This window comes from Phalaenopsis equestris, unplaced genomic scaffold, assembly GCF_001263595.1.
Source record: "Phalaenopsis equestris unplaced genomic scaffold, ASM126359v1 Scaffold000188, whole genome shotgun sequence".
NCBI classification, from domain to species: domain Eukaryota; kingdom Viridiplantae; phylum Streptophyta; class Magnoliopsida; order Asparagales; family Orchidaceae; genus Phalaenopsis; species Phalaenopsis equestris.
The window spans coordinates 106,718-129,964 of NW_018164630.1; the positions used below are offsets into that span (position 1 = coordinate 106,718).

Genomic DNA, 23,247 nt, shown 5'->3' on the forward strand with positions numbered 1-23,247 from the left:
TATATATAATGAAAAGGTTGGGTGCAATTTGAATGCCCATCTGATCACAATCAACGCCATGATGCTGTGGGCCCACCGACTCCTCATAACGAAGTACAACAATCCACCCCAAAAAACAATAATATCGCGCAAACCGATTTTTTTTAAGGAAACAAGTTTTACATGCGTGCCCCTCAATTCCTCTGTATTTACATGTCTAATTCCCCAACTTTAACTTTTACTGCATTTCATAAGTTAAATGGTGGTACTGATGATTTTAAAGACTTTTGAGTGGTTTAAATGTATATATATATAATATGAATTTAACGGAGCATTAATTTAGCTTAAAATTTTTTTATATTTGATTGAATTTACGTTAGATAGACCTATAAAATTTACTAAAAATAGGATAGATAAAAATTTTTCTGTACGGACTCCTGACGTAGCTCTACTTGCGGCACAGAGCATTACTGAAATAACCGAGAAATTATCCACAATCTTTATTTTTGAGTTATTTCTGAGTTATTTCGGAATTATTGAAAATAACTCAAAAAAAACCTGAAAATAATTCAGAAATAAACTGCACCGCACATAGGGGTACGTCAGGTGTCCGGACAGAAAATACGCACTAGGACAGGACATTCATTTTTATTTGAACGCCTCGTCAAGTTTTTACAGAGTATTTATTTCTCCAACAAAAAATAAATAAATAAATAAAATGATGAGCAGCTAGCTGATGGATGCATCATTGACATAATTGTAATTCTATGGAATATTTGGTTCATGGAAGGATTAGAATTTCTGTTCCATTGGACTGCCAGGATAGAAATTTCGTCCATTATATAAATAATTATTTAAATTTTAAATTATGGTTATTTATTTTATTTCTAAACATGTCTTCAGCCAATTATACTCATTTTGGTTTGACACCAAGCAAACACAACTCCAAAGTTCAAATATAATCAATTAAAAGCCACAAATATATCTTCACTTCATAAAACTTTTAATTTCAGAAGCTAAAAACAAACTGTAGCAGAGTAATATAGGAATAGCATATAGTTAAGATATAGTTCACTACTAAATATATACATCTTATAAACCTGTAACTACAACTTCCAATGTAATCCTGCATCTCTGTCTCTCTCTGATTAATCTATCTAATTCTTCATTTTGGATTTGTTCAGCTTCTCCTGACCTTTCCTGCACCAGAAGGCCATCCAATATCAGCAAAAAGCTTAAAAGAAGAATAGAATGAAACACAAAGCACAAGTTGCTGAATATGATTGTGGAATCAGAGGGCAGGGCAGCTCTATAGATTTCAGATATAAATCCTAATAATTTGAAATTTTTCTCTATAAATTATCTCATACTAATATGATAGGAAAAATAGTAGCACCGAGCAAGCAAAGCTAGAGAGTATTATTTCATATAGTCATCGACATCTTAGAAATCAGGCTAATCCAAACTATTTGGGCTCATTTTGAATCCTACATATGCATCAATTCTTATTGAGTTCCACGGATGGAGTCAGGAGTCTAATTTAGTTGCCTTTTTTTGTGCCACTTTTGACAATATTACAATCAATTTTCAGCTACCTTTCTACAGCCTGATATTTTTAAATTATATCTCACCATCTTATTTCTACCGTGCAACTGCAGCATACATTATAGTTATCAAGGTCAAAACTTTGATATAAAGATAACAATTTCATGATATATATTTCAATAGATTGATGCATGGGCATAAAGATACAGCTATAAAAAAATCAGTCCAACAATAAATATATATAGTTTAAATTTTCTTAGTGATAGATGCCCTTCAGCGCCAAGTTGTTTCCTATTTGATAAGTAGGTACTAACTCATTCAAAGGCAAGCTGTAAGTATGAATCAATGAATTACCACATAGTGAATTTATTTGAGATCTCTCCTCTCCATCTTTTACTTGGTAAGAAGTTTGTTCTGATCATATGAAGCTACAGAATGTTGGTTCCATCCGCTATGTTGTTTGCTTTAAAATTCTACTCCAAAAGCTCATTACCTATGACATACCAACATTTCTAAATATATGCCATGCTTTAACATGCACACAATCTGGTGTCTTAATTTGGTTGGAAATTTTTATTAGTATGGTTCTTAAAAATTATGAATTTACTGTCCCCACTCAATACCTTAAATTTTGATAATTAATCACCATAATCGTCTAACTCTTACTTCTATACCACTTTTGTAATTGACTCCATATGGAGAATGTGGAGAGTTACGTGTAATAAGAGAGTTTTATGGGGTTATTTGTAAACATTTTAACCCCAATTTAAATACTTATGCTGAATAAAATACCTAGTTTTTGGCTTTTTTACTTTCAATTTGGCATTAGAGTCAGCCCTAGCCTCCCGCATCGATTGCATCCCACCGCTCCCTGTGCGCATCGATCGATCATCCCCAGATCCACCACTCCCATGTTCAGGACCCATTTCTCGCCTCGTCTGATTCTAACAATGACGACTTGTGCGGGAGATCCCCATTTCTCGTGCAAGAGACGCATCCCACATCTAGCGTGCGGGAGAGCGATCGCGCCCAAAGCCAGTGCGCCCAAAGCCAGCCGCCGCCCTCTCGGTTTTCGTCAACGTATGTCTAGGCCGCGCGCCCAAAGCCAGCCGCCGCCCTTTAGGTCGTCGCCCTCTCGGTTTTCGTCAACGTATGTCTAGGCCGCAACCGCAGCCTCCTTGCAAAACCGCCGTCTCCACACCCGCTTCAATCGGTCCACCTCACGAAGATGATTCTAACCTTGATGATGAGATAGATCAAAATCGGGTCTAAAGGAGGAAGACAATTGTTTGTGGTTTGTACGACCTAAAAAAGAGTCTAGGTGATCGAAGAAGAAGGGAGATAGATATAGTGTAAGGAGATAAGGATTGGAACTTCTGGAAAGAATTGATCCTGAGGTCTTGAAGGTCCTTGTAGGGCTCATACAGGGAGCTAGTGCCTTGACAAGAACTGCAACTTCAACGCAAGTTTCAACGGAAGTGAAGCTAGATCTCCCTCCCGTGAATTTGAAGCTTGACGGATCGGCCACTTATCTAAGCTGGTCACGTCGGATTGATGCAACTTTAGAAGGGAAGAGACTAGAGAGATATCATACCGAGGATGAAACGAAAAGTGATAGCGCTAAGAGGGATAAGTGGAGAACCGCTCACGCCTTAGTTTACACCTGACTGCTCAACTAAATTATTTTGACAATCGCGTCCTCAGTTGATGGCATTCGAAATCTGACAGACATCTAGGCAAAGTTGAAGAAAATTTATGATGCTGCTGAGAATCATATCAGGGTATTCCAGATTCAATGTGAGATAGAAGCTGTGGTATAGGGTGAGAAGACAATCCAGAAATACTCCATAGAGCTGGAGAGGTTGCGGGCAGATCTTGATTACTTCTCACCAATGTCGAGTTATAGCGACCCAAAATGCAAGAAATGAGAGATCTTTACTTATATGAGGACTAAGCAAAATCGGGTCTAAAGGAGGAAGACAATTGTTTGTGGTTTGTACGACCTAAAAAAGAGTCTAGGTGATCGAAGAAGAAGGGAGATAGATATAGTGTAAGGAGATAAGGATTGGAACTTCTGGAAAGAATTGATCCTGAGGTCTTGAAGGTCCTTGTAGGGCTCATACAGGGAGCTAGTGCCTTGACAAGAACTGCAACTTCAACGCAAGTTTCAACGGAAGTGAAGCTAGATCTCCCTCCCGTGAATTTGAAGCTTGACGGATCGGCCACTTATCTAAGCTGGTCACGTCGGATTGATGCAACTTTAGAAGGGAAGAGACTAGAGAGATATCATACCGAGGATGAAACGAAAAGTGATAGCGCTAAGAGGGATAAGTGGAGAACCGCTCACGCCTTAGTTTACACCTGACTGCTCAACTAAATTATTTTGACAATCGCGTCCTCAGTTGATGGCATTCGAAATCTGACAGACATCTAGGCAAAGTTGAAGAAAATTTATGATGCTGCTGAGAATCATATCAGGGTATTCCAGATTCAATGTGAGATAGAAGCTGTGGTATAGGGTGAGAAGACAATCCAGAAATACTCCATAGAGCTGGAGAGGTTGCGGGCAGATCTTGATTACTTCTCACCAATGTCGAGTTATAGCGACCCAAAATGCAAGAAATGAGAGATCCTTATTTATATGAGGACTAAGCAAAATCGGGTCTAAAGGAGGAAGACAATTATTTGTGGTTTGTATGACCTAAAAAAGAGTCTAGGTGATCGAAGAAGGGAGATAGATATAGTGTAAGGAGATAAGGATTGGAACTTCTGGAAAGAATTGATCCTGAGGTCTTGAAGGTCCTTGTAGGGCTCATACAGGGAGCTAGTGCCTTGACAAGAACTGCAACTTCAACGCAAGTTTCAACGGAAGTGAAGCTAGATCTCCCTCCCGTGAATTTGAAGCTTGACGGATCGGCCACTTATCTAAGCTGGTCACGTCGGATTGATGCAACTTTAGAAGGGAAGAGACTAGAGAGATATCATACCGAGGATGAAACGAAAAGTGATAGCGCTAAGAGGGATAAGTGGAGAACCATTCACGCCTTAGTTTACACCTGACTACTCAACTAAATTATTTTGACAATCGCGTCCTCAGTTGATGGCATTCGAAATCTGACAGACATCTAGGCAAAGTTGAAGAAAATTTATGATGCTGCTGAGAATCATATCAGGGTATTCCAGATTCAATGTGAGATAGAAGGTGTGGTATAGGGTGAGAAGACAATCCAGAAATACTCCATAGAGCTGGAGAGGTTGCGAGCAGATCTTGATTACTTCTCACCAATGTCGAGTTATAGCGACCCAAAATGCAAGAAATGAGAGATCTTTACTTATATGAAGACTAAGCAGTTCCCGACTCATCTGAATCCAGCCTTTGATCAGAGAAGATTTGTCCTCCTAGCTCAGGCAACTATTCCTACATTAGATGAGACCATTGTTGTGATGATACAAGAAGAGAGTTGGATGAAGTTACACTTTGAGCCAAGTGGTGCTTTGGGTGCATGATAAGCATTGGTTGTTGCGAACCCAAGTACGTAGGTGTCCAGGGGGAGACTCGCAAGTGCTACAACTGTGAGGAAGTTAGCCATATGAGCAGAGCCTGTCCTAAGCCACCGAAATAGAGAGAGACAGACGGACGCGGACAAGGTGGAGGTCGAGGTCGTGGTCATAGGGGTCGGAAAGGTGGAGAAGGGGGCAATCGGGCAAATCTAGTGATAACAAATGACGAGGGAGATACAAGTGTGATCTTTACTAGTGAGGATCATGAGTGTATGAAGTTGTTTAAGTGGAAGCAGAAAGTAGCATGAGATGGAGCTGAGGATGCTTCAAATCCATCGACATCAAGGGGTAACATTGCCTCTTATGCTCACTTCAGCAAAGGTACTGGTGAGGTGACACACTTGCCCTTGCCTTTATTTCACCACAGGATTATCAGAATGGATCATAGATTCTAGTGTTTCTCGTCACGTGGCAGGTACTGCTGGAGAGTTCTTTTCATATACTCATCTAGTAGTAACAGAGAGTATTCAGACTGTTAATAGTACACGCATCATGTAATTGGTAACGATACGATGAGATGTACCAATCACATGACTGTCTACTATTTTACATGGTCCTCTTCCAGTAAACCTCTTATCCATCAGTGTCATTTTTCTCTAGCTAAAATGCATTGTTTCTTTTGATATCTCTCAGATAATCTTCCAAGAAAAATGGTCAGGTCGGACACTTGAGACTAGAACGTGGCATAGCGGACTATGATACTTGGATCGAGAAGGGATGGACCTACATCACAAAAGTATGAGGCATCTTATTCTTAGTTTATTGAGTCGGTTGTATTCATTTATCATCTGTGTATGAAAACGCAAAAAAGGATAAACTTGTGTGATGCTTGTGAGTTTGACAAGTTCACTAGATCTTATGTCAGTTTTGGGAAGAGGAGCTCTGGTGTATTTGATTTGATTCAGTCTGATATATGGGCATCTTATACTAGTTTTATGAATGATTATTGTTATTTTGCTATGTTTATTTATTGTTTTCTCATTTTACTTGGATATACTTGATGAAACAAAATAGTGAGGTAGTTGCTCTAAAGATTTCTACAATACAATCCAGACTCAATATGGAGCAGTTGTAATGGGACAGAACATATCAACAAAACATTTCAGGACTACCTGTCAGCCCAAGTGATACAACACCCAAACACGTCCATACACACTAGCACGAAATAGAGTAACAGAGAGGAATCAACATCTTCTAGAGTAGCCTGGGGCATGTTGATGGCAATGAATGTCCCACATCACTTATGGCGGCAAGCAAAGTTGACAGCCGCTCAATTGATTAACAGGATGTCATCAAGAATATGGGAGTGAAAGTCTCCTTATCAGATGTTGAAAGGAGACAATGATGGGATCCTTTCATTGAAGGTATTTGGATAAATAATTTTTGTGAAAGACAACAGACCATCTGTAGGGAAGTTGGATTCTAGAGCTATAAAATATGTGTTTGTGGATTTTTCTGCTACTCGAAAGGGTTATGTTTGTTGGAGCCCGATTGAGAATACACTTTTTGTCAGTATCGATGTGTCATTCTGAGAGTTTGAACTACACTCTATAGGTGAATCGTGGATTTTTCTGCTACTCGGAAGGGTTATGTTTGTTGGAGCCCGATTGAGAGTACACTTTTTGTCAGTATCGATGTGCCATTCTGAGAGTTTGAACTACACTCTATAGGTGAATTCACTCTTCGGTGACTCAACATACTGTGGAGATATGAGGCATGAGAGTAAGTAATGTCATGTTTTGTGATGTGGGATGAATCATCTAAGGAGACAAAAATAGAAGAGACAAACCCCAGAGGTGATGGGATTCATGTTGAAGGTAAGCTAAGGGTGTATAGAAGGAGGAAGAAGCAAATGGAGAGAACAGTATGCAATGCCAGCAAATTACTTGTCTCGATCTTCCCCAACTTTTGAGACACCTGCACCATCCACCTTTGATTCAATGCTCCCATGTGATATTATTCCTCTTTCGCCCACTCCTACCCCCCCAACATTAGAGAGAACCTCCCGCAGCAATGCGGGACATCCTCATGATCATTTTAGGCGAAAATTTAAAATTGCATACTTTATTTCTTACTCTAACATCTCATCTTTTCATGGAGCATTCATTGCATTATTGGACTTCGCCTTTATGCCTAGGTGTTAGCAGGTTGCTAAAGAGAATCTCAAGTGGAAAGCGGCAATGCATGAAAAGCTCAGAGCACTTGATAAAAATCGATCATGGTAGATTGCACCACTACTAGCAGAGAAGAAAGCAGTTGAATGCAAGTGAATATTCATATTAAAATGCAAGTGAATATTCATAGTAAAACAAACTCCAGAAGAGAATGTGGAGAGGTACAAAGCACGATTAGTGGCGAAAGGGTGCAATCAGACATATGGCACTGACTACAACGAAATATTTGCACAAATAGCAAAGATGAGCACGGCAAGAACACTGACTTTTCTGGTTGTAAATGGTGGATGAAAACTCCACCAACTGTGAAGAATACTTTTATTCATGAGGAGCTACTGGATGAGGTATAAATAAAGATACTACTAGGGTTCAATACATCTCAGACAATGCACAAGGTGTATAGGCTCAGGAAGTAATTTTATGGCTTAAAACAATTTCCTCGAGTCTGGTTTGATAAGTTTAGAATGTCGATGGTTGGCATGAGATATCAGTAGATCAATACATACCACATGATATTCTTTTGGCAACATGAGGGATACGCTGCCATACTTGTAGTGTATGAGGATGACATAATTATCACTAGTGTGTTGACCTCATTTTTTAGGTCTTCTTTTCATTTCCCTATATACCCTAGGATCTAGCCTTAGGATTTCTCTATTTTGACTCTCCTAGAAGACTAGACCGTGACCTACAATATTTAGAAATTCGAATCATTTTTTCGCTCCTTGAAGTTTCATATGGACGGTTTCTAATCTTTGACGTCCAGTTAAATCGATTAAAAGCCGACATATTGAAGCTCTTGTTGAGTTCCCATAGGGATTTGAAAACCATAAGAGGACCCCACGACGTGTGTAATGTTTGACTTTCTGCTACGAGCAGTTTACTTGACCTTGGTCGTCGTTTATGTGAGGACCGGTCATCAATTCGCTCGTTAAATGACTCCGATCGGGACAATAATTTTGTTTGCCGCACCGCACGCGAATTGAAGTTAATTTAAAGCGATCGTCGACGAATTTGTCTGAATGACCCCGGATGATGAAACAGATTGCGCCGTCATGTCCGGAACGTCGATTTTAGCTAGTAAGGACACCCGTTTTGTTTTTCACGCTGTGCACGAGTGAATCACACTTTTTTTTTTAATAAAAAAATTAATATTTTTTTTTTCTAAATGAAAGTTTTTTTTTTATCTAAATCTAATCCTAAGCCCTAATCTCTCCCTCACATGCGACTCCTCTTCTCTTCTTGGGACCGAAACATGCTCTAGCTCCTTTTGCTCCTCTCGGCCGAGTAAGGAGGTCCTATTTCCGGTTTCTCCGGTCACCTTTTTCCTCTCCGGTTGCGGCTTACCTTCTTCTCCTATCATAACTGTCAGTCATTTTCTTGTAATAGTTTTTTTTTTTTTCCGCGCGATAAATTGAGAAACCCCATTCTTGGATTTGTGTGTGTCCCTCACCGTGAGTATCTCCTCCCCTTGCTCAACTATAAATACCCCTTTAAGGGAGCATTTGAGTGCGGCGAATTTTTTGAGATTTTGGAGAAATTTGTGGGAAGCTTTTATCTCGTGATCTTTCTTAATTTTCTCATTTCTTGAGTTAGCAAGAAGCCAAGGTTAGATGTCATTTCTCTTTGAAATCTGATTATTCTTAATCACAGTTTTGATAGATTGGGGTTACAGTTCTGTTCCTTGTGTTGCTTCCATTCGAATATATATGGGAGATTTAGTTCTTAGTTTTGATTAATGGTTTAGGGAATGTATTTCTGTTCGTCTCGTTACCATACTTGAATAAATATTTAGAGATTCTTTTGTTTTAGTTTGAACGGTTATTTGGGGCTGAATCCCTGTTACTTTTGTCCCTATTTGAATACACATTATGTTTAGTTTGAACAGTTATTTGGGTCTGAATCCCTGCTACTTTTGCTGCCCTATTTGAATACACATTGGTTTGATTTGACGTTTATCTGGAGTTGAATTCTTACTCTTCCTGCTACCTTATTCGAATGCATATATTGGAAATATTTTTGGATATGGAGAATCAATTTTGAGGCTAGTCTTTTTGTTCTTTTTGCTGCTCCTATTTGAATAAATGTATTGGGGATTCGTTTTTTGGTTTGGATTACTAGTTTGGGGCTGTTTTTCTGTTTTTTTTGTTGCCCCTATTTGAATAAATGTATTGGAGATTTGTTTTCTGGTTTGGATCATTAGTTTGGGGGTGGGTTTTCTGTTGTCTTTGCTGCCCCTATGCGAATAAAACATGTTGGAGATCTATTTTCTGGCTTTGATTAATAGATTGGAAGTTAGTTTTACATCTCTTGTTGCTCCTATTCGAATATGCATATTGGAGAGTTTATTTTGGGTTTTGAATACCAGATTTGGACTGCAGTTTTACTCCTCTTTTGCTGCCCTTATTCGAATATGCATATTGGAAAGTTATCTTGGGTTTTGAATATCAGTTGGAGGCTCGGTTCTTACCTCTTTTGTTGCTCTTGTTTGAATATACATGTTAAAGAGTTATCTTGGGTTTTGAGAATCAGTTTGAGGCTCGGTTCTTACTCTTTTTGCTGCGCTTACTTGAATATATGTATTGAAGAATTATCTTTGGGTTTGAGAACTTATTTGGGGCTCAATTTTCGGTTCCTTTGATGGTTTGGTCTTTAAGCTCCTGATGGATTCGATCTTATTTAGTGGTGGCTTGGATTTAGCCCTTCTATTGGGCTCGGTTCTATTCTTTAGTGGCTCGAGTTTTGCCCCTTCTTCTATTGGGCTCAGTTTAGTTTTTTTTTTTATGGCTCAATTTTTCCTTTGGCTCCTTTGATGGCTTGGTTTTTTAGGCTCTTGTTGGGTTCGATTTTATTTAGTAATGGATTATGCTTTACTCCTTGTTGGATTCAATCCTTCTTGCTTCTTGGAAATTAAATGGTATACATATAAATTCACTATTATTCTTTAACATGCATTTGACTTGGTAATTTCTGCCGGCATAAAAAAAAATTTGAATTTTCAAAATTATGTAAGTTGAAATCATGGAAAAATATCTGTTGCTGGAATTGGCTTTTGATTGTATAAATCTCATATGCTTGAATTTGGTAATATGAAAATAGAAATGTCTCCCTCTTTAGGAAGTTGATAAAGCATGCCATATACAGGTTTGAAGTTTGAGCTTAGAGGTGGAAAACGAATGTTATGAAAATATTTAGATGTTTATTTCTCCCTATTTTCCTGATATGAAATATCTAAAATTTCGTTAGATGAGCATATGAAACATTAAAGTGGCTTATAAGTTCGAGGAGCGGGGTAACAGGTAATGATGCAAAGAATCATTGATCAGCTCTTCTTATAGCTGAAAATATAAAAAAATCAATATTCAATTAGTGAGATGCACTTTCACCTCTTAAGTCGTCGACAGCTCTAACCCTTCCTCAAAATGCTTGAGAATTAGTCGTTAGAAAAGAACAGATACACAATAATCTATTACACAGATACTACACTTGCACAATGAGCAAATACCACATCCACAAAATGACGAATATCACACCATAGACACACAATCACATATACACTCCGTATATCATATAACACATTTCATACACTACACAGCAAATACCACGATACACAATAGACACTACACATTACACTCTATACGACATATACTACAATTACAACCTGATAAGTTCAGATATTATACATCATTTATCCTAACATCACACATAGGCACACCACAACCTGATAAGTTCAGATAATATACATCATTTATTCTAACATCACACATAGGCACACCACAACCTGATAAGTTCAGATATTATACATCATTTATCCTAACATCACACATAGGCACACCACACCCAGATAAGTTCAGATATTATACATCATTAATCCTAACATCACACATAGGTGCACTACACCCTGATAAGTCAAGATACTATCTCACATGGGTACATTATATCTTTAATAAGATAAGTCCATATACTATTGGATTGACCAATCCATTAAACAATAGGGTCTAGGGCTGTCTGATTATAGGGGGGATTCGTTGGTGACATTGGTGACATGTACTTGACAATGATAGGTTGACTTCGATATATCAGTTGTCTGGTGGTGGGATCGAGATAAAAGAGAAAAGGAGGTATAGTTTGAGCCTAAACCCAAAATAAAAGCTAATATCCCACTTTAAATTTTTATATGCTTATCATTCAAACTTTCTTTTATAATCTACAAATATTTATCTAACCCCTTTATATCATACAATTGTAATATATTTTGTAACATCACCAGAATTAATCACGTACACTTAGTTGTTTCAGTTTTGTTTCTTTATTGTATATTCCTTTCTTTTCTGCATAGTCTTTCTTTTTTTTATATCGCTTTACTTTCATAATTTTCTTTCAGTCTTTTCTTATTACAACTTTACTACACAGTTGTTCTATTCTTGTACCGCATCATACTATAGACATTCATTTGTATTTATACTTTTAAATATTGTTTCCCTAGCCTGTCTGTATAACACCCTAGGATAGGCCGTTCGAGGCATGATTTTCTCTTTTTTTTATCCCTTTTCTCGGAACGAGAAGACGATGCGAGCGAGTGAGGATTCATCTCCTGACAACGGTCGAGACTACAACAGGTGGAAAGAAGAGCTTCAACCGAACTTCAATAGATTTAAATAACATACCTATAGGGCGTCGAGGTCGTTCGTCTGGCACGACGTAAATCCTCACATTATCTTTTAGGACTTTCTATGATTTTTATATCGTACGATATAAGTCCTAAACTTTTTAGGATTCCGAGGTCGTCGTCTGGTACAACATAAATCCTCACATTTCCTCGAGGCATTTACATATGAAATGTAGATATAAGCCTCGAATATCTAAATAATTTGCAGGATTGAAATATCATATAATTTCATTTTCAAAGATGTAAGGTCAAACCATAAGTTAGTTTGAGATGTCACTGAATCTTCTTCAGTATCTTCGATATCTCCTACTTTTCGCTTCTTTGGATTCTGGAAATAACGGTTTCTATTCGAACCTATCCCACTTGATTTTCTTATAAGCAATCGTGAAAACCTAAGGTTCCTATTCGAACCTATCTCACTTGATTTTCTTATAAGCAATCGTGAAAACCTAAACATTGAATTCTTGAAGACGAAACCTCTAATCATTATCGAGAGTTTTCTCAAATGACTCCCGTCATTTGGGATGTAATTAACTATAGGGGCTTTCTATTAACTATAGGGGTTTGCCTTTATAGGAAATTAAGAACTCAAATTAATCTAAAACCTATCTAATATGTGTATTAGATAGGAGAACTTGTCGGCTATAAATTCGCAAACCAAAATAGAGTCATAAACTTTTAAGATTAGATAGTTAAGCCTACTAATAAGTGATACGATTATCCTTCGAGATGATATATCATTTATGGTATCGTACTCAGCTATTTAAACTATTAGACTATTAGATATATGAGGTCTGAGGTCTATCCAATCTCATCATTTTCCAAAAATAAAAAAATAACATTTTCACAATATTAAAATTACATTATATATTATACTAAATTTAAATTTTAAAATCTTATTTTCAAAAACAAAAAAAAAAACCGACATAGTGATGATGAGGCAACAATTGAAGGGAAGATTAGAGAAGCAATTTGAAGTAAAGGATTTGGGGCAGCTCAGATACTTTCTTGGAATTGAAGTTGCCCATAGACCTGAAGGGATAGTCCCATCCCAAAGAATATATGTATTGGAACTTCTCAGTATAAAGGCAGGTTAATTAGTTGATCGTGAGAGATACCAGAGGTTGGAGGGTCGTTTGATCTATTTGTGTTACACTCGACCCAATAATTCATTTGCAGTAAGTGTGGTGAGCCACTACACGCATGATCCAAGGTTATATGGATGCAGTGTATTAGATTTTGAGGTATATGAAGAGTGTGCCAAGGAAAGGATTGATATTCAGAAAAAAACGGACATGTAGATATTGAGGGCTTTTGTGATTCTGAGTGAGCAAATTGTGTTGATGACAGACAATCCATATCAAGGTACTATATATTTGTAGGTGGCAATTTGGTCTCGTGGAAGAGCAACAAACAACCAGTTGTATCACGATCAACAACAGAGGCAAAATACATGGTCATGACATTAGGAGTTACAGAGATGATGTGGCTGAAACCCTTGTTGGTTGAACTCAAAGTGGATCAGGGAACTCAAATGAAGTTGTGGTGTGACAACAAGTCGACTATGCTAACAACCAGGTGCAACACGATAGAACCAAACATGTGGAGATTTATTGATTCTTCATCAAGGAGAAGTTGAATAACGGATTGTTAAAACTAATTCATGTAGCTACTGCAGAGCAGGTGGCCGACGACCTCACTAAAGGGCTTAGTTCAGTGGAGTTGGCTAGAAAATGTAACAAGATGGGCTTAGTGAGTATCTTTCGCCCATCTTGAGTTGGAGTGTTGAGAGATATGCGTAATAAGAGAGTTTAATCAGGTTTATTTGTAAAACGTTATAACCCCTATTTAAACACATATGTTCAATGAAATACCTAATTTTTGGCTTTTTTACTTTCACTTGATAATTCAATCAAATTTTAACAATCCGAGTTTATATCTCTTTTTTATTTCCCGAATAAACTTGTAAGCCTTTATCTCTCTTAAGAAGAAAAAAATTGACGGCTCAATATGCTACTTGAGAATTGTTTCCGTTCAAAACATTGATTTGTTCTTTCTTGCCATCATGCCACAACATTTCTTGACCCTTCTCATTTGGTCCTAGGGCATTTACAAAGTTACCATCACCTTCGAGTCCTTATAAAGAAGAAAAAGGATGTTCACTTTGAATTTATATTAATATGATTAATTATTGTATTTTTCTTATTTCATAAAATAAGCATATTTATAATTTTGTAAATGTTTTCTATTGTTGTATTTATCATGAGGAAATTCTAACAAAATGAAGCCAAAAATATTTTTTTTTTCCAAGAGGACAAAAGAACTGTGTTTAATATTTTTTTTTCCAATAAGTGAATATGAGTACTTTTGAAAGATATAAGAGAATACACTTTTTAAGCTAATAGAATATTTACCTCTTAAAACAATCTAGAATGATGCAATAGGGAGTTAATAAAATAGGCTAGTATCAATATTCTTAAAAGTGGGTCAAACACTCGCCTAGAAACAAGGGTTAAGTGAGGTGAGGATATAACGCTCAAGCAAGTACCATCCTTAGGCTGTAAGACTATGAAATGAGGAATTTGTTTTGATTAGCGGGATGATCACAAATATTTTAAAAGCACAAGAAGTTCATTTAATATGACAAAAATTTAGTGTGGATGATCAAAAAGAGCATCCAATTCACAACAACAACAAAAAAAAAAGAAGAAGAAGAAGAAGAAGAAGCGCATTGGAAAATTAAGTTAGATCTAACTGCATCAAAAATTTGCAAAGAACCATATAAGCCTAAGAAGAAAAAGAAACCAAGAGAGTTAAAAAACTAGTCATGTGACAACTTATTCCGATAGCTTGAAATACCAATGCTGAAATGATCAGTCGGATGTAGAAAGTACTATATAAACATTTTCATTGCTCAAACAAAAATCTCCAAAATATAAAAAAAACTAGCTATTTCATAAATTTTAATTTATAAGCAATTTTTCAACTTTATCTTTTACAACAGCAAGAAAAATAAAAAAGAAAAATGGTGTACTTATCTCTCTGGGCTCCTTGATGTGTGTGCACATAATCTCTAGGATTCATCTACTACAAAATAGATTTGCCTAAAAATTTTGGGAATATGAGGTATGAGTTAAACGACTCAGTGAGCAAAATGTCTTTAAATTACAACAATTCACATTTAAATAAAAATTATAAAAAAAAAGTAAACAATGAAAAAGAGAGGCAATAAATAAATCACTTTAATTTTTCTTTTGGCACTGGTGAGCAATATTTTTCATATAGCTCGAACGAGGTCCTTTATATTGGAGAGACGAGCCTCTGCCAACCGAGCTCTGAGGTTCAACTAATAAATCAGTTTTATTATTACTTTTTTTGTTTCATTTAAAAAATTCGCTAAATAGTGTTAATGTATAAATTTGTGCTGCAAGTACACATTTTATACCATTTTTCAAAACTCGATAAAAAGTGGATAATTATTTTCATTTTCATTTTTACGTGCACGGATAGATTGATTCCTTGGTGAATACCATATGAGGGTGACTTCACATATGCATATACATATCTCATATTTTATTTCTTTCTTTTATTTGAAATTTGTTTTAACCAATTTTAGTATATGAAAATATAACTTTTGCATTTTAAAAGCAAATCTTAAAAGCAATGAAAACATTTGCAATTTATTTCAAAAATGAAAATAACTATTGTAAAACAAAAATATATTTAACCACTTATTCAGTACAGTCTGTTCTCATTTCCTCAAATCAAACTAGTCATTTGGTGTACCTATATTACACATTGGATTTGATTAGTATCTAGCAAATTTTTGTCCATCTTTCATATTAATTCTAATCTAAACAACTTAGACACATTCGTTTGCAGTTTATTTATTTTACTTCTTCTTTGTTACTTTATATGACAATTTACTAAAACATCGTTCTTAATAATTAACTATTTCATTAGCAGATTTTGATTTATACAATAGTATTACAATACAATTAAATAAATTTGTAGGTTTTTTATAGGAAGTTTTCCTGGAATTTCATTTAATATTTTGGTTAAGAGTAGCTGTATTATAACTTTTTAAACTTAGGATTCTTAACTTAACACAAATTAACAATAAAAATAATAATTGAATATGGATTTCAGACTTCATACCTGAAATTTCTCTCCCACAACAAACTCTTTTCCTAATTTGAGTTGCCATGCAAAAGATCTATGAAATTTAACAAAAATAAGAACCTATTTGGGATCATTTTCTGTATTCTATTTTTTGTTTTTGAAAACAGAAAATAGAAAACAAACCAAAAAATAATATTTGTTTATTCATTTTTTATTTTTTTAATTTTACTTATAAAGCACATGATGCGTGTTTTCAAAAACACAGAAATTATGTTTTCGTTGTTTCAAAAATATATTTTTCGGAGCTATGCACAAAAACCTAGCCACACCTCTCGCTATTCATCTTCGATTCTCTCTGACGGCTCCATCCTCTCCCTCCGACAAGTCCTTCCTCTTCTCCTCTGGCTGCTCCTTAATCTTCCCCTTCAGCCGACCATCAAAAGACACTGTTTGGATCTTTTGATCAATGTAAGGTGTTGCTTATTCGTGCAGTGGTTCCTCTGTGCGATGGTTTCTCTTCGTGTTGGGTAATCCCTACATTAACTATGTCATTATCTTTGATTTTGGAAATGTGTATGTATTTGATATTTTCATGGTTTCCTCTTTGCGACGGTTCTTCTATGCGGCGGTTCTTATTCGTGCTGGGTAATCTTTGTGGTGGTTTTTTTACCCTAAACATGTGGTTCTTGATTTTGTGCATTTGTGTCCACCAGTGCGGTGGTTCCTCTTGGTGTTAGTGTGGTTCTCTGTGCTCGAGAATTTTGTAGTTTTTTTATTTGGCTAATGCTTATACTTGCTTTTCAATTGAAGTTGGATTTTTGGGGATCCGACATTTAAAGTGTAAAATGTGCTAGTATGAACAGTTTTGTTACAAACTGCATTAATATACAGAAGTAGAATGGTCATTTATCCAAAAAACAGTTGCATAACAATTGTTTTCAAACTGACGAAAAATAAACAAAGAGTCAGCTTATCCGCAGCAGCTTCTTGTGGCAGCTACTGCGCAGCAGCCCCAAATAGACCCTTAATTGTCTAACTTCTTGAATATAGCAGCTACTTACGAAGTCCAGATTGCTAACAAACTTGTATCGTGCACACAAGCTGTCTTCCTAAAATTAACTCAATCTGCAGTCCATTGAAAATTATCATTATTCATCTCCTCAAAGAGTGAATGTCTCCTCAAATGACTTTGATAAGAATGAACCCCCTCCCCCCCCCCCCCCCCCCCCCGTAACATTTATTATTGACATGAATGAACTACTTGCCCATTACTAAACAATTATTTACATCTTTCTCAAGCTTCATAAATATATAATCTCACTAACTGGATAAAATATGTGATATCATTCCTGAGTTCTGCAGTTTTAGAGGATGGGAAGTACTTTGTTAGGAATTTATGTGCTAGGTCATTCCAGATAATTATAGATCACGAGACTAAAGAATTCGATCAAACTTGAGCTTCATCCCTGAGAGAATAAAAAAAAATTTAAGTCTAACAATGTCATTTAAGACACGGTTATATTAAAGGTTGTGCATAACTCTAGGAAACTAGCAATATAGATATTAAAGTGCGTCTCTGAATTGATGACTAAGATTTGCAGTTTTAGAGGATGGGAAGTACTTTGTTGGGTATTTATGTGCTAGGTCATTCCAGATAATTATAGATCCCGAGACTAAACTTGAGCTTCATCCCTGAGAGAATAAAAAAAACTTAAGTCTAACAACGTCATTTAAGACACGGTTATATTAAAGGTTGTACATAACTCTAAAACTAGCAGTATAGATATTAAAGTGCGCCTCTGAATTGATTGTTTTGGACTATCTGAATAAAATCATGTTTAAGTTCAAAAGTGTCTGCATAAAGGGTAAGGTTATTGATACACTTATGGATTTCATCTACCATAGGATTGACATATTCCCAAAGAGAACTGAGGTGTTTTTCTTAGAGTGGGTTTGTCATCTCTTCTTTTTTTTTTTTTACTTTTCTTATTTTCTTGACGGTTTTCTCTAATTCAGGATCGTAAAACAAAAGCTCAACTAGTCCAATGCTACACATACAAGTCTAGAACTAACAATTGAGAGAGCCTCAACTAGCTGGAAACACAATATAAAAGCAATATTCACAGAAAATAAAGTCAAATAGAAGAATATGCAGAAAGTAAAAACAAGAATAACAAAAATGTTTTTTTTTTTGGATTTTTAAATAGAGAAAGTGCAATACAATAATTTTCAAGTCTAAATTTTAATGGCTCAATTAAAATCTTTCTAAAATTAAAAATTCAATGTCCTTCTTCGGCAACGACGTCAAAAACTTAATACGCTCAAAATATTATGAAGCGCCGACTACCACGCAAGTATACATGTCGATCAAGTAATATATAAATTTGAGTTTGTGTATCGATCCCATAAGAAACAAGTGAACTCCTAAAATTAGACAAAATTATAATCTACTAGTTGAGTCAAGCTTGGAAGTTCAAAATTGGGCAATTTTAGAGTTTTTAATCCTAGTTTTTGCAAAAAGTAAAACCGCAAACTAATTTTTGAGTTTAAACAAGTGATAGAGATCCTCACTTGAATTAGCCCTATGCAAACCAAATCCATCTAAGTGAATCTAATGAAATTAATAATCATGAACAACAAATTTCCTCAGCCCCTTCAGAAGGTCAAATAAAAATTGAAGTTTCATATTACAGTTAATCCCCCAACCAAGAAAAAATCTCAGTATTTAGAAATTTTCCTACACGACCGCACAATTTTGACAACAATATTATATTATCTTAGAGTAGTGTAAGTTAATCTAATTGTTCTACTAGTCTACTCTTCTGTATTCGATCACAACCCATTTTAACTTCTTAAGTGATTGGTTTAAAATTAAATTACATACAAAAAGTTAAACTATCAACTTAAAATCCAATCACATAACAAGAACACTACTAATTTGCATAGACTCTAATTCAAGGGAGAAAGAAGAGGAATTCACTACTCACGCTTTGAAATAACAATAAACAATTTCATTCAAAAAGCAAATAAATTACAGAGTTTGAAAAGAAAACATTGATGGCTATCCCTAAGAGATACAACACTAGGCTTCTTCCCTTCAAACATTCCACTGAATTACAAGAGTAATTTGCACACAAATCCTCACTCACTCACTCCTCACAAAGTCCTTACCCACTCTTACAGAGTTTTTGCAACCTTCCAAATGTTTCTCCCCCTTCTCAGTTTATTCAATGTCCCTTTTAAAAAGCGTGAACTGACACCTAGGCGCTGCTCTATTGGCCCATAAGCGTTGAAACAAGGCACCGTAGATCCAGCGCTCCTTTTCCCATTATTGGATTCTTCATCTTAGGGCATTTGGCACATAGGTGTCGGTCCGTAGCGCCTAGACGCTGGACCTAGGCGTCTAGGCGCTGCTTAAATTTTGTCTACTTTTTATCTTCTCTCGTTTTTGGCTGGTTTGCAACCCTTGCTCAGGCGCCTAGGGGCTGCTTCTCTACTTAGCAACATGACCTCCATTTAATTTCCCATCCAACCTTTCACTTGGATCCTACCAAATATATTAAAAGCAGCTTCCAAAAACATATAATTAACATAGAATTAGGTTAAAACAAAACATATAAGATCGCATTTCAACTTCACATCATGACCAACTCTACAACATCTCTACTCCATCTTTATGGCAATACTGAGACATATGGGAAAAAATGATAATAGAATAGATAAAAAGCTACTATGCTACCATATGTGTAAATGTCTAGCGGCCAACTCAAATGAAATTCAAAGATGCAATAAAAACATTTTTTGGCCCACATATTTGTGCTAAACTAGAAAGATAACAAAACATCAGGTGGCTATTTTGTTTAAAACTGGTCGAAGCAGTGAATATCAAACTTTCCAGCAACACCTTAAAGCGTTTGGATTGCAAGAATTGGGTATTTAAAATTTTAAGCATTAATCCAACCCACTCAAGATCAGTTTAAACTACGTATCCCCCTAGGTAAGGATTGTTTTGAATTAAGGCCATTAGAATTAAGCTTTACAAAGCCACCATTCGCATCCGTCAGTCCATCTCAAGACTGGTAATAGAAGATAATCTAATCACAGACCAAAAAGCAACCAAAAACCGAATATATGGAGAGCATTGTCATACTATTTCATGATGATAATCAACAGACAGATATACATGATGCAACATCACATTGATCGATACATGTTGATTGTCACTCGGTAAAAGAAGTTGGAGCATAAAAGGACTACAACCAAATAAATAATATAAATTCTATAAAGAAAATATTCCCCTCTGATCAAGAAATGATGCATATATATGAAGATTTAAATCAGCCTAAAGATGAACTCAAAGATTGCATGCGGATAAGCATGCCCTCGTAACAACTCAAAAAAGTTGACAAATAAAACTCAAGAGAGGCATCACCTGCTATCCAGAGGCATCCCTCGCCAGCATCTGACCCAGAGTCTCTTCAAGGTCCAAAACCAGCATTGGAAGCCTCTCAAAATTCCACCCAACCACCCTGCACAAAGCCCTCGCAAGACCACGATGAGCAGCTTTCGGACCTATCTTGGCCGCATTGCTGCAATGCTGAACCAGCCCAGCACAATCACCAAACGTCCTCCCTTTCTTAGCCCCACTACCCTCACATACCAAGCACAAGAACTCACCCTTATCATGATTTTCTTCGTAGTACCTCCTCAACTCGTTGTCCTTCGTAAATATATCCATGAAAATCTTGAAAGCCCACTCCTCCACCTCTTCCTCCTCATCATCATCATCCTCCTCTAATTCCCCGGCCGAATCGCATTCATCGGAATCATTATCCACGATCTTCTTAGAAAAGAATCTCCTACAAGCATCCACGCCATTCTTCTGCGCACGAGCAACCAGAGCCGCGGCGAGATCCTCGGCGGAGGGAGGGCGAGGCTCAGGCTTTGGCCGTGGCTCTGGCCAGCCAGTGGCGACCGCTTGGATCGGATCCGTATCAGGATCGCATGGCCATTCCTTCTCGGATGCAACCGCCTTCTTCCTTCGACGTTGATGCTTTCGACCTTTTCTTAGCTTGCCGGAGAATCTGGGACGAAGATGACTGGGAGTGAGGTTGCATTTAGTGTTAGAGTTGAAGTTTCCGTTTCCGGGGGATGGAGGATGGGACCCTTGCTTCCAGAGGCCGTGAAGGTATAAAACCTCATCGCGCAGCAAGTTTCCCCGGTAGAAATCGCCGTAGCTGGAGGCCATGGCGGAGTAAGTGAGAAGATGGAAATGGGGAACAGGGACGGGGGAGATCTTGAGCGACCCGAAGCGGCCGTTCCGTTCACTGATTTTAAGGCAGATAGAGAAAATTAATAGAACCAGTAAATTGATTTAGTAAATATTGAGAGGATTAAAATCTTTAAATTGGAAAAGCCTTTTTGGTAAATTATTTAGCCTTGGCATTAAAATTTGGGAGATTTACATACATAAGCCTTAATTTAGTGATAATTTAAAAAATTTTGTTGAGCTCATCATTAAATGATAATAATATTTAATTATTATTACAATTAAAATGCTCTAAAAAAAATAATAAGGCCAACAACATTAATGGGGAATAAAATTGATGTGTAAAAAATTTGAGGCAGTAAAGTAACAAATTATCATCATAACGTGGTAGAAGACTGAACACACCCTCAGAAGAGAGAGAATAACTAGTAACGACACCATAACTTTTTTATATAGAAAACCCATAATGAGAAAAAACAATGGAGTCTAGCCCAACTGAAGAAATCCACTATAAGCTGCATATTACATGTATAGTCCCTTGTCTCATAGGCGGGAAAGGGATGAACACTCTTCGAAGTTATAACATAGATACACGAATTAACTTATTGTAAAAAGTGAGTGGCGGCTAATGACGATTGGTAGAGGCCAGCAAGTGGCAATCGATGGAGACCGGTGGTGATCGAAGGCGGTCAGCGATGGTCGACGATGATCGACGGTGGTTGAAGTGATGTTGGACTTCAGCTTCTCAAAACTTCAAGCTCCTCCTCAAACTTCAAGCTTCTCTCCTTTCATGAGAGAGGTGTGGTTCTATTTATAGAGTTTTGTGTTCAATTAATACTGAAATATAAACCACACTGATCAGATGCCCCAGAGAGATTTCTACGATCAAACATCATTTGAAAGACATTTGAGTGACTTAATGATGTTTGAATTGAGCTGTCTTGGGCTCATTGGATATGTCATATAGAGGCGCTCGATTCGATTATAGGCTTGCTAGATTCGACATTCATCGGACCTTCCAAATATATTTGTAAATCTTTTAAGAGTAGTTTAATGACTTGATATGAGCTTTATTTGACTTAGATTGGACTAATTTTGATATCATTGGGCATGCTCATCGAGTCGGTCATTTTGACTATAAGTTTGATAAAATTAAACTCTGGATGACTCTTAATTAGAGATGTCAAAACGGCTCGTTGTTCCCCAACAGCTCGTGTTCGACTCATCAAGAAGCTTGTGCTCGGCTCATTCGTTGAATTAACGAGCCTAACACGAACAAAGATTTGTTTTTTCGTGTTCGGCTCTTTTTGACTCGAAATACTACTCATCAATTATACACACACACACACACTCTCTCTCTCTCTCATTGGTGCGGCCTCTGGCATAAGTTCCTTAGGTCAGGGGTTTAAATCATGTGACACAAGCTCTTCAGATTAATAAAAACACACCTGAGTTTCGACCCAAATGGAAGAAGTGTTCTTTAAATGAGTTTTAATATAAATAATTAAAGTTATCAAAACGACCATTTGTTCTTTAAAATCTTATGGCTACGTAATTAAAGTTATCAAAACGACCATTTGTTCATGAACAACTCATGTTCAGCTCGCTATGCAAACGAGTCAAACACGAACACACTTTTTGAGCTCGAAATATAAATGAGTCGAACACGAGCTGAGTCGCGGCTCGCTCTCGTGTTCGACATGTTTACACTCCTAGTGACAATGGCTAGTTGGCGATTGTCTCACAATGATGGAGCTCAAGAGCTCTGAAGAACTTGGAGCTCCTTTCGCTTTCTCCTCCAGGTTTGAATCCCGTGGCGCGGGTTCTTCAGATCAATCAAAACACACCTGAGTTTCGACCCAAATGGGGGAAGCGTTATTTAAGGCCCACCAAACCAAATACTGATTCCCTTTCAAAAAAAAAAAGAA

General features: G+C 36.8%; 1 protein-coding gene across 4 annotated transcripts; it reads right to left on the reverse strand.

Moving 5' to 3' along the window:
* Positions 1-926: 926 nt before the first annotated feature.
* Positions 927-21,400, reverse strand: LOC110022377. 4 transcript variants are annotated; one of them, XM_020721270.1, is made up of 2 exons: positions 20,483-21,400; positions 927-1,179 (listed from the first exon to the last, which is right to left on the reverse strand). In XM_020721270.1, the coding sequence occupies exon 1, from the start codon at positions 21,296-21,298 to the stop codon at positions 20,486-20,488; it is 813 nt and encodes a 270-aa protein (XP_020576929.1). In that variant the 5' UTR covers positions 21,299-21,400; the 3' UTR covers positions 927-1,179; positions 20,483-20,485. The 4 variants fall into 4 exon arrangements, with proteins under 4 accessions (XP_020576929.1, XP_020576931.1, XP_020576933.1 ...); XM_020721272.1 differs by lacking the exon at positions 927-1,179 and adding an exon at positions 15,014-15,032; XM_020721274.1 differs by lacking the exon at positions 927-1,179 and adding an exon at positions 16,126-16,144.
* Positions 21,401-23,247: the final 1,847 nt, after the last annotated feature.